This window comes from Hyla sarda, chromosome 2, assembly GCF_029499605.1.
Source record: "Hyla sarda isolate aHylSar1 chromosome 2, aHylSar1.hap1, whole genome shotgun sequence".
Classification (NCBI taxonomy): Eukaryota; Metazoa; Chordata; class Amphibia; order Anura; family Hylidae; genus Hyla; species Hyla sarda.
The window spans coordinates 192,026,927-192,043,842 of NC_079190.1; the positions used below are offsets into that span (position 1 = coordinate 192,026,927).

The 16,916-nt window shown below is 43.2% G+C and overlaps 1 protein-coding gene across 5 annotated transcripts in view; it reads right to left on the minus strand.

Moving 5' to 3' along the window:
- Positions 1–16,916, minus strand: part of LIMS1 (LIM zinc finger domain containing 1) — a 100,217-nt gene that overhangs the window by 13,255 nt on the left and 70,046 nt on the right. For 4 of the 5 annotated variants that reach the window (XM_056556029.1, XM_056556030.1, XM_056556028.1 and 1 more), the window contains exons 7-9: positions 13,283–13,375; positions 13,131–13,179; positions 3,771–3,846 (exon numbers count right to left, since the gene is read on the minus strand). In XM_056556029.1, the coding sequence (XP_056412004.1) occupies positions 3,771–3,846; positions 13,131–13,179; positions 13,283–13,375 (218 nt within the window). Of the gene's footprint in view, positions 1–1,532; positions 1,690–3,770; positions 3,847–13,130; positions 13,180–13,282; positions 13,376–16,916 lie in introns of those variants that run through there. The other variant, XM_056556031.1, reaches the window with a different exon arrangement.

The following is a 16,916-nucleotide window of genomic DNA, read 5'->3' on the forward strand; positions in this document are numbered from 1 at the left end:
CACACCAAGCACACACACACATAAGTGAAGTGCCCCATATATGATGTCCCTTCAGGTGCCACTGCTCCCCCAAAAATAAAGTGCAGCCCCTGTAAGCTAGCCCCAAAAACTGAAGGTGGGCCAAAACAGGGGGTCTCCAGCTGCTGCGAGTCCGTACCTATGGACTTACTTACTGGAGTCTTCAGTGAAGTCTTCAGTCAGCTTTAGTTACCTGCATCATGCCTGGCTGCTATGCGCGAGCGAGGCGAGCAGGGAAATAGGGGGACCCGGACCCGTGAGGTACCACCCAAGCGCTGACTGTTGGCGAGGGGGGGGTTAAAAGCGCACATACGCAATGTCTGTGCCCCCTCACTCGCAATGGGGAAACGGGGAACCGCAGTCCCTGAGACCCCACCTGAAAACAGAAAAGAAAAGGAATAAAAAACTAACACGTCCCTAACTAGGGAAAAAAAAAATCAGAAGACCTGGTCTCGAGCAATCCAGACCATGTCCACCCCCTTCAGACACTAAGCTTAAGCTGATTAGCTTAGAGCCTGAAGGCGGGTGTATCCTGCTGGGAGGAGCTGACTTTTTTTTATCACCATAGTGTCACACCTCCTAGAGACAGCAAGATACACCCACTGTCTGTGCCCCCCAATGGAGCCGATAGAGAAAATGGGTTAGTACATATAGGGGGAAAAAAGTGGTAAAAAAAAAATGTAATAAATACACAATTTTTTTTGGCTTATGTGTGCTAAGAAAATGGTATTCCAAAGTGATTTTATTGGTTTTTGCTTATGTGAGCCAAATCTATCAACCCCCTGTAATAGTATGATAAAACCAAAGCAAAAAAAATAAAAAAAAAGATCACTACAGAACTCTCTCACCAAAGCAAAAAATGCTAAATGTCCCCAATGTGTTTTAGATGCTGATGAAATATCCACCATTTCCACTAAGTAACTACTCTACAGTAAACGGTGGCTATTGTAATCTGCATTTATCATAAGTCAGGTTGTCACTACTACAGTCTTTACTAATACAGCTATAAAGACTACTGGACATTTCACCTAATCATTTTACTGTTGTATAGTCACAAAAAATTGGGGGGGGGGGAAGGTTTAAAAAAAATAAATCTATTGTATGGTAGGGTCACGAGGGAGGGGAAGAAATTGGAGCCAAGTTTTATGAAAATACGGCTACTCAAATTTACTAGCTATTTTGTGAATTTTACATATTTATTTACTAATTTATTGTTTTAGATTCATAGGTGTAGGAGAAACTTTCTTAGGCAAAAACTGATTTATACAAAAGTAAAGACAACTGAACTCTGCAATGATACTAAAATTACTAGACTTCTATAGAGCATTTTGTAGACTGCTTGACATTTTTGGTTCCTCATCCAACATCGGAGACTCAAGCTGCAATACTGTAGCCTGCATATGTATATACAGTTTAGAGTTCAGCAATATTCTAGCTCCATATGTACTCCAGAGATTAGTAAGTGAACATTCACACGCAGGCAGGCCACTAACCCATGGACAAGGAAAGAAGAGAGAGACAGAGAGCGATCAGAGACAGGATCCTTTTTTCTTTTTGTCTTTATCTTTGGCATCTTTTGATAACTTGGAAAGTCGTCGTTTAAATTCATCTGGCAACTTTTCATAACACGGCTTGCAAGTGGGCTTTAAATCTATTTCTACAAATTTATGCCTTAGTGAGTGAAAGGAAGAGAACAGAATATATGATAGAATGAGAATAAATAAGAAACAGCTGAAAATTCAGTGTGAAAAGACACCACAGAAACCAGGACACTGATACATACAAGAACACATATGCCCGGTAAGACTACATTTATATTTGTAGGACGCAGCCAGAAAGAACTCCAGTGTAGTCCAGCAGGGGGCATTGCAAGCCAGAAGGCCCATGTTCAGCATTTGTGAAATTAAAGTGAATCCCCACTGGCTAAAGTGATCTATACCAACTATGTAATAAAGTTAAAATTACATTATATATTATATATATATTTTTTTTTAAACACCTGCAGTATTGTAAAAGCTCTACTTGACAAAACTTATAATGGCTTGTTATGTTATCACTAACAATTTAATGTAATTTTTAAAAACTTTAAAAACACTCTATATATGTGATCCCCATGGTGCAACTAAAGTAGACTTCAATGTCAATTCAGATTCTTTTAAATTCACTGTTAGTCAGCTAGCTTCTACCCTGAAAAAAGGTCATCCAATGCTGCAGGACTGCATGGACGTGCGCAGTCTTTAAAAGGCGCCACTAGAAAGGACTATGGAGATGAAAGAAAACCTATGCCCGGAATACTGATGACTAGCCCTATATACACCTCTGTTACCTGCAGACCGATCTGCTTAAATGATCCGTTTAGACCCACAGATTATTCTAAACAAAAAAAGGATGTAAAGCGGCTATAGTAACACCGTAAGAACACCTCCAATTTTCATTTTTGCATTTTCGTTCTTTCCTCCTCTCCTAAAAATCGATAACATTTTATCCCCCCCCCCCCTACAGACCCATATGAGGGCTTGTTTTTTGCATGACCAATTGTACTTTTGTAATGGCACCTTTCATTTTACCATAAAATGTACCGCAAAACCAATTTTTTCCAACTTTGGGGGGGGCGGGGGGGTGGTTGGTTTTTACGCACTACACTTTATGGTAAAAATGATAGGTTATATTTATTCTGTAGATCAATGCGATTAATACGATACACAAGTTATATAGTCCTTCCATTACTTCTATGCTTTTTGTTAACAAAATTGGTATGCATAAAATGGTCCTTTTCTGGCCCCTATAACTTTTTAATTTTTCTTACTTTATGTATGAGGGCTCAGGAGTGTGATCTGTAGGTTTTATCTGTACCATTTTTATTTCAGTGGGACTTTTTCATATATGATGTGATTAAAATTAGTATTTTTGGAGTTTGTTGATTTTTTTAAATTAATTAATTTTTTTTGTAAAACAGGAAAATAAGGATTTTATTTTTTATTAGGGAAGGGGTTTTTATACAATTTAGAGACTTATTTTACATATTGCTCCTGCACTTGCTTCAAGCCACTTAACGCTTTGGAGCATACATGTAAGCCTTGGTGCCTTAAGTACCAAGGGTCAAGGATATACCTGCACACCCTGCGTCCTTAAGTGGTTAAAGGAAAACTGTCAGCCGGTTCACCCACACTAAACCCAATACAAACTGGGTTATAGTGTGGGTGAACAGGAGTCCAACAAGTGGTCCAGTAGGTCCTGAGATTTGTCCCCTATAAGATCCTAAGCTGAGTTTAGTGAATCACGCAAAGGGGGCAGGGCCTCACCGCTCAATTTGCATATCCATTGTCTGAGACTCCACATCCTAGTGAAGTGGAGTCACAGACAATGGATATGTAAATTGATCTGTCAAAACCCCGCCCCCTGTGCCGATTCACTGAATTCAGCAGAGGATCTACTGGGGGACATATCTCAGGACCTACTGGACATATTAAAATTAAGTGACCCCTCGTTGGACTCAAGTTCACCCACACTATAATCCAGTGTAATGGGTTTAGTGTGGGAGAACAGGATGACCGTTTCCCTTTAAAGTGCTGCAAATACTGTTAACAATAACCAAAAGTGGAACTTAACATTGACTTTGTAGAAGGACAGCAAAGGGATTATCTCTTTACAAAAGTAAACATTTGTAATACCTTGAAATCATTCAATAGATCTTAAATTAATACACGTTAATATATGTAGTGCTCATGTCTTATGCTCCATTAAAAACTTACTTGAGGGTTAGCTTTGTGTTGCAAGTGGAACAAGCAAAACAGTTCACACACCAGGCCTTGTTCAGAGCAGACACCACTGTAGAAAAAGAAAGGATATGAGCCTTTTTATAACTCCTACAGACATTATATGATTATACTATGAATAAAAAAATATCAATCAGAAAGATTGTAAAAGGAAAAGTGGTGCATTAATGATTTTGCATATTAACCAATTTTAACCCCCTAAGCCCATTTTCACCTTAAGGACTCGGGCATTTTTTGCACATCTGACCACTGTCACTTTAAGCATTAATAACTCTGTGATGCTTTTACTTATGAATTTGATTCAGAGATTGTTTTTTCATGACATATTCTACTTGAACATAGTGGTAAAAAATTCTTGGTGAAAAATTCCAAAATATGCTTTTTTTTTTTTTTACTTTTAAGCTTTCTGCTTATAGAGATAAATAAATTATATATTGATTCACATATATAATATGTCTACTTCTTATTTGCATCATGAATTTGATGTGTTTTTACTTTTTGAAGACATCAGAGGGCTTCAAAGTTCAGCAGCAATTTTCCAATTTTTCACAAAATTTTCAAAATTGGAATTTTTTAGGGACCAGTTCAGTTTTGAAGTGAATTGGAAGGGCCTTCATATTAGAAAACTTGTAGACCCAGTTTTTGAATTTTTACAAGGGGTAAAAGGAGACGAATCCCCCCAAATCCCCCTAATTGCTCTCGAGTAAGGAAATACCTCATATGTGGTTGTAAAGTGTTCTGTGGGTACACAAGAGAGGGAAGGAGCGACAATGGGATTTTGGAGAGTGAGTTTTTCTGAAATGATTTTTGGGGGGCATGTCACATTTAGGAAGCCCCTATGGTGCCAAAACAGTAGAAGAAAAAAAAACAAAAAAACAACAACATGGCATACTATTTTGGAAAGTACAACCCTCAAGGAATGTAACAAGAGGTGATCGGAATTAGGAGGTGATCGGACCAATAGCAGCCGGCAGAGGAGGGGTTAATATCCCCTTCTCTCAGCTCTGCTCTGTCAACAGGCAGAGCTGAGAGAAGAAGCCCCCCCTGTGAAGATTTGTGCCCCTCAGGGCTGAAGAAGTGCTTTTAGTGCAGGGTGAGCTTCAGTACAGGGACAGGTAGGAAGTAAAAAAAAAAAGAAATAAAAAAATTCCCCCCGACCCCTAATAGGTCCTTTAGGATCCGCCGCAGATTTTGCAGTACGACCTGAGCCCCATTAGGATTTCGGGGCCCTGCATTTTGCCCCACTTTTTTTTTGTGGCCGCAGCTTTTTATTATTTTTTTTTAACAGTGTGTGATTTATAATCACCCACCTTTATTTAAAGTTCACACCAAACACATACACTACACACTTCCTTCCAACCCCCCCCCCCCCCCCCCCCCGCAACCATAGAAAAATGGGGATGGCCCGCCAGGCATTTTTGGCGGAGGAGGCATACGCTTTACTTGCCTCCGACTCCAAATTTGCCAGTGAGGACGAGGAAGATCCTACTTTTCTGTGTTCTTCCTCTAGCACTGATGACGAGTGCCAGTAGACGCCGCGATGCGAGGCCACCCCCCCCCCCCCATATGATAGTGACCCAGTGGCCGACAATAGTAAAAGCATCCATGCCGCTCGTAATAGGAGTCCGACCCCCCAGACAAGCGTACCAGAGCCCCCTTCCGGTGAACTTGTCTGAAGAACCCCAGAGGGATATCAGCCACGGATTCCTGAGTTTGTTGGCGACTCAAGAATCCGGATTGACACAGCCTGATACACTGAAATAGACTGTTTTAGTTATTTCAGTGACGACTTTGTCAATCATATGGTGGAGCAAACGAAATTGTATGCCCAAAAGTTCATTGCCCACCACCCCGATTCATTTTTGTCCAGGCCCAACGGATGGTACGCCATCAATGCAGCCGAAATGAGGACACTTTGGAGCCATGTGCTGCATATGGGCCTAGTCAAAAAACAGGCAGTACTGGAGCGGGAACGTCCTCTACCAGACCCCACTTTACGGTATGGCCATGACACAGAAGTGGTTTAAGGCCATTCGGAAATGCCTGCATTACACTGATGATGCGGCCCCCCCCCTTGAGGTGATCCTTCCTATGGCCGGCTATAAAAAGTGAGGCTGGTCATAGATCACTTTGTGACCAAATTTTGGGAGGCCTATGTACCCCTCAGGGAGCTCTCGGTAGAGGAGTCTCATAAGTTTTAAGGGGAGACTCATCTTCCGCCAGTATATTCCCTCGAAGCGGGCGAGGTATGGCGTGAAACTCTACAAACTTTGCGGGAGTACCTCCGGGTACACTTGCAAGTTTAGAGCATATGAGGGACAAGATTCCCGTATTGAACCCCCTGAATGTCCCCCCATGCTGGGTGTTAGCGGGAAAATCATTTGGGACCTTGTGCACCCATTGCTGGATAAGGGTTACCACCTTTACGTGGACAACTGTTATACCAGCATCCCTCTGTTCACATCCCTTGCCGCCAGATCCACGTCCGCTTGTGGGGCCGTGCTGAAGAACCAGAGAGGCCTCCCTCTAAATTTTGTTCAGACACCTATGCCCAAGGGTGAGTCCCATGCCCTTACCCATGAAAACCTGTTGCTGGTTAGGTATAAGGATAAGAGGGATGTCCTTATGTTGTCCACAATTCATGGTAATGGCAGCTCACCTGTCCCTGTGCGAGGTACCACAACAACTGTCCTCCAGCCTGATTATATTCTGGACTATAATCAGTATATTGGGGGGGAGTTGATCTTTCTGATCAAGTCCTCAAGCCATACATGGCCATGCAGAAAATAAGGGTATGGAACAAAAAAGTTGAGGTCTACTTGGTACAGGTTCCCATGTACAACTCTTTTGTACTGTCCCAGTACACTGGCAACACAGGAACATTCCTCCAGTTCCAAGAAGAAGTCCTAAAGACCCTCATCTTTGGCGACTGGGAAAGAGCAGTCCGGAGTTCCCAAGGAACTGAAGTTATAGGTGCCAGTTCCCACACTGGAAAGAAGGGACGATCCCAGAAAAAAATGCAGTGTGTCAAAAGAGGATGATACGGAAGGATACCACCACTCAATGTGACACTTCCCCCGATCATCCGGGTCTCTCCATTAAAAACTGCTACAAGGGAGTATCACACTTCCATGCAGTACAAAATTTTCCCTTTTCATCCTAATTTCCCATAATTTGACCCCAATGTACCAAAGTACCGAGTACATTCCAAATTTTAACCCCATAAACCACTAAATTGGCCCCAAAAACTATTCCATTAAAAAAACAAAACCCTGATAAGACCTCTGGGGTATTGTTTTCAAAAATGGGACATGGGTCACAGAGTCACTATCATTGGTGCTTTTTTTTTAATGTTGCCTCAAATGCGCAGCGCTCTCTCCCCACCTGAGCGGGGTGCGCATTTGAGAGGTTAGGGACGGCCACACACATCACATTCCCAGAATGATGATTCAGAGCATAGGGTTTGGGGTGGGCATATTTGTTTTAGTTTTGGCTATACTCTGGGTCATCATTCTGGGAACATAACCTATTTTGCATTTATACTGGGGGAGCAGATCCTGCCCTTGTAGTGCACCTAAATTTCTGTATTGTATTATTCTAATTGTTACATATCCACACTGTTTATCTGGTGTAGGATTCTATTGTGGCACTTGTAGTCCGCTGTAGGCATCCTCCATTGTATGCATTTTTATGCTGGGGATCGCCCCTAGCAACGGATTACAAGGGCAGGATCTGCTCCCCCAGTATAAATGCACAACTGCATTTGGGGTTGAGCACCTCCAGCCATTTGAGACCACATTTTTTTTTGTTGTTTAAAAATGTATACTTGGAGGTGTGTAAACTCCATATGTTAATGTGCCTTGAACATTTTCCAGGCAGCATTAAGGTTGCACCTGTGAGGTCATGCACCTATATCAGCCAACTTGGGTGGGGCTTGTAGCCTGTCTCTCCCTCCTCCCATTGTATGTTGGGAGCAGGCTGCATGTCGGCCTAATGCTGCTGTAATTGCCCACTGGCCCCTGGTTTTTGCTTATTACGCACAGGTAGGTTAGCGTTAGGTCCCACGCCATTTGAGAAACCTTGGCGTTGGTGTGCGGGCTCTGGTGTGTCCTTCATATAAGGATACACTGGCGAATGTCTCAATTTTAACATCAGTGTTGAGGGATTAGCCAATGTCATTGTATACATCTACCACAGTAGTGCACCTAAATTTCTGTATTGTATTAACATAACCTATTTTGTCATTTTACAGCCCACTGTACCCCACTTTACTAACTCAATGTACCCCATGTAACATTCCTTGAGGGGGGGGGGGGGGTCCCGCTGTTCTGGCTCCATAGTAGCTCAGTAAATGCTCAAGGCCCCTGACTGCACTCCTGCTCTTCCGAGACCTGGTGTGCACCTGCAGAGCAGTCTACATCCCAATATGAGGTATGTCCTTACTCCAAAGAAATGTATTTACAAATTTACGGTGACATTTTCTCCTATTACCACTTGTGAAAATTTTAAACTTGGTGTAACCCCAGCATTTTAGTGTATAAAAATAAAATTTTTCCTTTTCACATCCCAATTTAATGAACATTTATCAAACACCTGTGGGGTGTTAAGGCTCACTGTACCCCTTGTTACGTTCCCTGAGGGGTGTAGTTTCCAAAATAGTACGCCATGTTTTTTTTTTTGCTGTTCTGGCACCATAGGGGCTTCCTAAATGTGACATGCCCCCCAAAAACCATTTTTAGAAAAACTCACTCTCCAAAATCCCATTGTCGCTCCTTCCCTTCTGAGCCCCCTAGTGCACCCACAGACCAATTTACATCCACATATGAGGTACTTCCTTACTCGAGAGAAATAGGGTTACAAATTTTATTTTGTGGGGCTTTTTCTCATTTTATCCCTTGTAAAATTTCGAAAACCGGGTCTACAAGAACACGCGAGTGTAAAAAAGTAAGATTTTGAATTTTCGCCTTCACTTTGCTGCTATTCCTGTGTAACACCTAATGGGTTAAACTTACTGAATGTCATTTTTAATATTTTGAGGGGGCAGTTTTTATAATGGGGTCATTTATGGGGTATTTCTAATATGAAGGCCCTTCAAATCCACTTCAAAACTGAACTGGTCCCTGAAAAATTCTGATTTTGAAAATTTTGTGAAAAATTGGAAAATTGCTGCTGAACTTTGAAGCCCTCTGATGTCCTCCAAAAGTAAAAACATGTCAACTTTATGATGCAAACATAAAGTAGACATATTGTATATGTGAATCAATATATAATTTATTTGGCATGTCCATTTTCCTTATAAGCAGAGTTTTAAAGTAAAAAAAAAACTTCAGCTGTTGCAAAACTACAACTCCCAGCATGCACTGACAGACCGTGCATGCTGGGAATTGTAGTTATGCATCAGCTGTAGGCACATTGGTTGCGAAACAGAGTTTGTTACTTAACTCTTCACAACCAGTGTGCCTCCAGCTGTTGCAAAGCTGCAACTCTCAGCATGCATTGACAGCCGAAGGGCATGCTTTATTTTTTTTAATTTTTTTTTTGAGTTGTAGTTTTGCAACAGTTGGATGAGGGTACCTGCTGAATGAGGGGGACCGGAATTCCCACAGGCGTACAGGTACGCCCTGTGTCCTTAAGTACCAGGATGTACCTGTATTCCCTATGTCCTTAAAGGGTTAAGGACATAAGGGGTTTTGACCTTGTGGACACAGCCAATTTAAGTTTTTGCTTGTTTCTTGCCTTTTAAGAGACATAACTCTTATTTTATCACCCTCAAAGCTGATCAAGGACTTTTTCTTGTCTCCTGTCATGGATCCTCTTAAATGCCATTTACGTGGTTAAGGGTTGATATCAGCATCATTGTTGACTGTGCATGCTGGCTGCTAATAGCTGCCTTCACTCAGTGGGGGACATGTATCAAAGATTTTACCCCTGTTGTGTGTATTTTTTTGCGCAAGCCCTTTTTCTGCGCAATTTTTTGCGCACGTTTTGGTAGAGCATGTCGTCCAGATGTGGCCGAATCAGGGTACCTTGGAGTGACATCTATAGTACACATGGATTTATTACCTGCGTACTTTTCCTTTGCACCAAAAATTTTGACGCAAGTGCGTCTTTTTCCCAGCAAATAAAAGCCAACTTTAACTGCACGTAGCAATCCTTTCTATTTCTGAAGGAAAGTTCTACTAAGGAACCACCAGAATGTTATCACTTTCCTATCTCAATTCCTCATTTGGTTTGCTTTATATTGCTTTTTACTCCTTGGTTATTCCAAAGCACTTATAAAATAATTTGCATATAGAATATTTGTTTACAAATCAGTTATTCATTAGATCACTTGTATATTGGTATTGTTATTTTATGATCCAACAATTTAATACATTTACATAGGAAATGTTTGATTACTTATCATTGAACAAGCTCCGTCACATTAAAATAGCCTTGTAATCCACTTAACACTGTAGATCATTCTCCTTTTATTTTTACAATTTACTGCTTTCCGTTATACTTTTCCCCAGCGCCCGGTAAGATGGTGGCTATCACTGATAGCCAGCCATCTTACCATGTGACCACGGGGGGGTTTCATCCCCCCCCAGCGATCGCTACTATCAACTAGTCAAATCTGACTAGCTGATAGCAGCGTTTCGCTATGAGAATACTTAGCGCGGTGTGTGAGTCCGGATCACGGGGATCGGGACACACACCGTTCTGCTAAGTGTCCCTTACCCGTCCCCCGGCGTCACTTACCCGGCCATGCGGTGTCCCGAGTGGTCCCGGTGCGAGCGGCGCCCTCCAGGCGGTGCCGGCGGCGGTGCATCCCGGCGGTGAGTTTACGGCAGCAGGGCAGCATCTTCATTGGCAGCAGTGAGATCGCCGTAAAGCGATCTCACTGCTGCCTCTGGGAGTTTCAAAACTGCAACTCCCAGCATGCCCAGACAGCCTTTGGCTTTCTGGGCATGCTGGGAGTTGTAGCTTTGCAACATCTGGAGGGCCACAGTTTGGAGACCACTGTATATGGTCTCCAATCTGTGCTCTTCCAGATGTTCCAAAATTACAAATCTCAGCATGCGCACTCTGTCGAGGCATGCTGGGAGTTGTAGTTCTGTAACATCTGGAAGACCACAGATTGGAGACCATTATACAGTGGTCTACAAACTGTGGACCTCCAGCTGTTGCAAAACTACAACTCCCAGCATGCCCAGACTGCCCAAGCATGTTGGGAGTTTTGGTTCGTCAACATCTGACCCTTCAGATATTGCCTAAATACAACTTCCAGCATGTCTGGCCATGCTGGGAATTATAGTTTTGCAACAGCTGGAGGCACACTAGTTGGGAAACATTTTTTTCCCAACCCGTGTGCCTCCAGCTGTGCCTCCAAACTATAACGCTCAGCATGCACTGACCGACCATGCATGCTGGGAATTGAAGTTGTGCAACAGCTGGAGGCACACTGGTTTGGAAACACTAAGTTAAGTAAAAAAAATTCAAGTGTTTTGCAACCAGTGTGCCTTCAGCTGTTGCATAACCACAACCCTCAGCATGCACGGACTGCCAAAGGGCATGCTGGGAGTTGTAGCAGTATGCCTCCAGCTGTTGCATAACTACAAGTTCCAGCATGTCCTTCTGCGGTCACTGCATGCTGAGATTTGAAGTTTTTGCAACAGCTGAAGGAACACTGAGTCTGTTTCCGTGTTTCGCAACCAGTGTGCCTCCAGCTGTTGCAAAACTACAACTCCCAGCATGCACGGACAGCCAAAGGGCATGCTCGGAGTTGTAGTTTTGCAACAGCTGGATGTTCCCCCCCCTCCCCCTAATGTGAATGGACAGGGTACACTCACATGGGCGGAGGTTTACAGGGAGTGCTGCAAGATTGAGATGCAGCAAACTCGCTGTGAACCCCCGCCCGTGTGACTGCACCCTAAAAACACTACACTACACTTAAATAAAATAAGTAAAAAACACTATATATACACATACCGCTACACAGCCCCCCTCCCCAATAAATATGAACAACATCTGGTACGGCACTGTTTCCAAAATGGAGTCTCCAGCTGTTGCAAAACAACAACTCCCAGTATTGCCGGACAGCCATTGACTGTCCAGGCATGTTTGCAACAGCTGGAGGCACCCTGTTTTGGAAACACTGGCATAGAATACCCCTATGTCCACCCCTAATTAAGGCCTTAAATGCGCATGGCGCTCTCTCACTTTGGAGACCTGTCATATGTCAAGGCAACATTTTAGGGTCACATATGAGGTATCGCCGTACTCGGGAGAAATTGCCTTACAGATTTTGGGGGGCTTTTTCTCCTTTTACCCATTATGACAAGGAACAGTTTGAGTCTACACCAGTATGTTAGTGTATAAAAATAAAATTATTTACACTGACATGCAGGTATTGCCACATACTTTACATTTTCACACAATTTAGCCAGAGTACGGAGATACCACTTATGTGGGCGCAAAGTGCTCTGCGGGCCCACACAACAAGGCCCATAAGGTAGAGTGCACCATGTACATTTGAGGTGATTTGAACAGGGGTGTTACAGATGTTAAATGAAGAATAAGGACATTGGTATAATTGATGTGTTATAATTGGGTGCAAAAAGTGGTATTGTGAGATTAAAAATGAAGAAAAAAAATCCTAAAACTAATAACGAGGACACACTTACTGTTTAGTAAGCTCCTACTACATAGAGCTGCGGTGTAAATTTATGCTCTGAGGAGAATTCTAAATTTAAACGCAATTCAAAAAAGTAGCTGCGCAAGTATGATAAATTTAACGCAGCTGCGCCAAATTTAGACAACAGGCAGAGGGGTAAAAAACTTCTATTATACACTGGAAATGATACATGTCCCCCAATGTGTATAAAGCTAGCACAACCCATGCACTTGCTTCATGTACTCACTGCACTGAATAACGTACATGTATGGCATGGTGTAGCAATTACTAGGTGGCCATGCCGTACATGTATGTTCAATATTATTAAGGGGTTAGAAAACAAAGCACCTGGCACTCCAATGTAATTGATCCTAGAAAATATTTCACAAGGTTTCCTACCAATTACACAAACATTACTTACTACAAATACTGTGCATTTTCTCTGATAAGGAGGTAGCAGCATTGTTGTTCAGGGTCTCTTAAGAAAAAAGATTTTGACGCAGTATAACATTTCTAGACTATTTTAGGGTTTACCTTTTGCTACAAATATGGCATCAGAACATACAATGCATTATTCCATACACCCCAACAGCAGATGGCATGTTCAAACACACACAACTCCTGACAGTTAAACACAACTTAGTTTCCAATAATAAAGATAACTATTTAGTAAGACTCACCATCGCCTTCAATTACACGATTGCAGTGGAAACAAACATCTCCAAACAGCTGAGGAATAAAACATAATGTTTATTTTAATAATGATAATACACATTATATATTACATGATAGTAAATACAGATTAATTGTTGATTCATAGAATGTAACTGACCTGATTGTAATGAGTCTCACAGTAAGCCAGCCCCTTTCTCTCATAATGACGATGACCCAGGAAAGGCTTCTCACACTTTGCGCATACAAAGTGCTGAAGGAGGAAAAAAAGAAAAACATTAAATACAAAGCTGTAATTTTCATATTTTATGTAAGTACACTGCTCAAAAAAATACAAGGGACACTAAAATAACACATCCTAGATCTGATTGAATGAACTAATCGTATTAAATACTTTCGTCTTTACATAGTTGAATGTGCTGACAACAAAATCGCACAAAAATTATCAATGGAAATCAAATTTATCAACCCATGGAGGTCTGGATATGGAGTCACACTCAAAATCAAAGATTAAAACCACACTACAGGCTGATCCAACTTTGATGTAATGTCCTTAAAACAAGTCTAAATGAGGCTCATTTGTGTGTGGCCTCAACGTGCCCGTATGACCTTCCTACAATGCCTGGGTATGCTCCTGATGAGGTGGTGGATGTCTCCTGAGGGATGTCCTCCCAGACCTGGACTAAAGCATCCGCAAACTCCTGGACAGTCTGTGGTGCAACGTAGCATTGGTGGATGGAGCGAGACATAATGTCCCAGATATGCTCAATCGGATTCAGGTCTGGGGAACGGGTGGGCCAGTCCATAGCATCAATGCCTTCCTCTTGCAGGAACTGCTGACACACTCCAGCCACATGAGGTCTAGCATTGTCTTGCATTAGGAGGAACCCGGGGCCAACTGCACCAGAATACGGTCTCACAAGGGGACTGAGGATCTCATCTCAGTACCTAATGGCAGTTAGGCTACCTCTGGCAAGCACATGGAGGGCTGTGCGGCGCCCCAAAAGAAATTCCACCCCCACACCATTACTGACGCACCGCCAAACCGGTCATGCTGGAGGATGTTGCAGGCAGCAGAACATTCTCCACAGCGTCTCCAGACTGTCACGTCTGTCACACGTGCTCAGTATGAACCTGCTTTCATCTGTGAAGAGCACAGTGCGCCCGTGGCGAATTTGCCAATCTTGGTGATCTCTGGCAAATGCCAAACGTCCTGCATGGTGTAGGGCTGTAAGCACAATCCCCATCAGTAGACGTCGGGCCCTCATACCACCATCATGGAGTCTGTTTCTGACCGTTTGAGTGGACACATGCACATTTGTGGCCTTCTGGAGGTAATTTTACAGGGCTTTGGCAGTGCTCCTCCTTGCACAAAGGCGGAAGTAGCGGTCCTGTAGGTTGTTGCCCTCCTACAGCCTCCTCCACGTCTCCTGATGTACTGGCCTGTCTCCTGGTAGCACCTCCATGCCCTGGACACTAAGCTGACAGACAAAACAAACCTTCTTGCCACAGCCTGCATTGATGTGCCATCCTGAAAGAACTGCACTACCTGAGCCTCTTGTGTGGGTTGTAGACTCCGTCTCATGCTATCACTAGAGTGAAAGCACTGCCAGCATTCAAATGTGACCAAAACATCAGCGGTGAAGCATAGGAACTGAGAAGTGGTCTGTGGTTACAACCTGAAGAACCACTCCTTTATTGGGGTGTCTTGCTAATTGCCTATAATTTCCACCTGTTGTCTGTTCCATTTGCACAACAGCATGTGAAATTGATTGTCTATCAGTGTTGCTTCCTGAGTGGACAGTGTGATTTCACAGAAGTGTGATTGACTTGGAGATACATTGTGTTGTTTAAGTGTTCCCTTAATTTTTTTGAGCAGTGTATTATAAATATATATAATAGATGTGCACCATGTCTGTTTTCTACCTGAATTCACATTGTGTTTTCTATCCCCTCCTTTTTTTTTGTTTGAACATGTGCTGCACTCTTCCCCACCATCTCAGCCCAACCTTATATAAGTAGTAGTTAGCTACACAAGGGCCATTTCTTTCCTAGCAGCTTCCCAGTCTGACTGGGAGAGCTTGGCAAGTGTGCTATTACACCTTGTTCACACTGATGTGGTGCTGTGCGGCGTCCGTTGCTGCCGTGGCGCCGTGTCTGCGGGGAGGTGCGACCCATAGACTGGTTTGAGTGGCATTGGGGCCGCTCTGCCGGTGGGTCGTTCCCCCCCCCGTGGGCACTGGTGTCGCGGCGGTGGTGGGCGCTGCCCAGTGCTACGCCATTTTATGCTAGGGACGTTAGGGACCCACTCTAAATAGGTGGCCTTGACGTGGCGGGTGGGCTTGTACTTTTTGATAAAAAATGTATACTAACAACCTGTTAGTTTTTGATATTATGCTGAGAAGCAATCAGATCATTATACAAGATTGTAGATGTGCACCATGTCTGTTTTCTACCCGAATTCACATCGTATTATAAATATGCTGCCACAAATTGTCTAACCCTTTTATAGCTGGTTGCATATTCATAGCTAAAAGAAAAGTTCACCTTTTGGAAATGCTGCATTAAAAAGTATTGTTTATTTTTTTTTATCTTTGTCTATGCCGCCTATTTTTCCAGTTTTGTCTCAGTATCAAACATCTACGTCACTTTGGCTGTGACATGTTTATTTCTATGACTTCTAGTTTGCAGGCAAAAACCACAGAAAAAGTACACTGGAGGAAAAATTAAATTTCAAATCAACTGGTGCAAGAAAGATATACAGATACCGTATTTTCCGGTGTATAAGACGACTTTTTAACCCTGTAAAATGTTCTCAAAAGTCAGGGTTTGTCTTATAAGCCGGGTGCTGCAGTCAGCCGGGACACCCGGGGTATGGATTATCCATACCCCGGGCGTCCCAGCCAAGATTAACTTCCCCCCGTCACATTCGGGACATCCCTGTGTTGTCCCGATTACCTTTCTGCGGCCCCGGTTTAACTTTAAAAATGCAGGTGCCGCCGGGAGGTAGCGCATGCAGGGACGTCACTGACGTCCCGTGCGTGCGCCCATAGCAACAGCAGAGCGGAGCGGAGCAGAGCAGCGAGGACGCACGGGCATGGTAAGTTACCAGCACGTCATCTTCGGAGGAGCGGTGGTCGGAGCACTGAAGTGGGGCAGTACAAAGGCATACAGAATCCAGCAAAACACTGTATATGGCTGAAGGCTGTATGTCTGTGGGGGGAACTATACTGCCTACCTAATGTGGGGGGAACTATACTGCCAACCTAATGTGGGGGTATACTGCCAACCTAATGTGGGGGTATACTGCCAACCTAATGTGGGGGGGGGGAAACTATACTGTCAGCCTAATGTGGGGGGAACTATGCTGACAACCTAATGTGGGGGGGGGGAACTATGCTGACAACCTAATGTGGGGGGGGAGAACTATGCTGACAACCTAATGTGGGGGGGGGAACTATGCTGACAACCTAATGGCACCGTACATCGCGGTGGAGGGGTAGTCTTATACGTCGAGTATATCCCAAACTCTATATATTTTAACTGTAAAAGTAGGGGGTCATCTTATATGCCGGAAAATACGGTCGGTTATAAAAAAATAAAAATAAATACATATTCAAGCCTTTAAGTATTATCAGCTACTGTATGCCTTTGAGGAAGTCATATTGCTTTTCCAGTCAGATACAGTCCTCCATGCTGCCACCTCTGTCCATGTCAGGAACTGTCTGGAGCAAGAGAGGTTTGCTATGGGGATTTACTTATACTCTGGGCAGTTCAAGACAAGAACAGGGAAG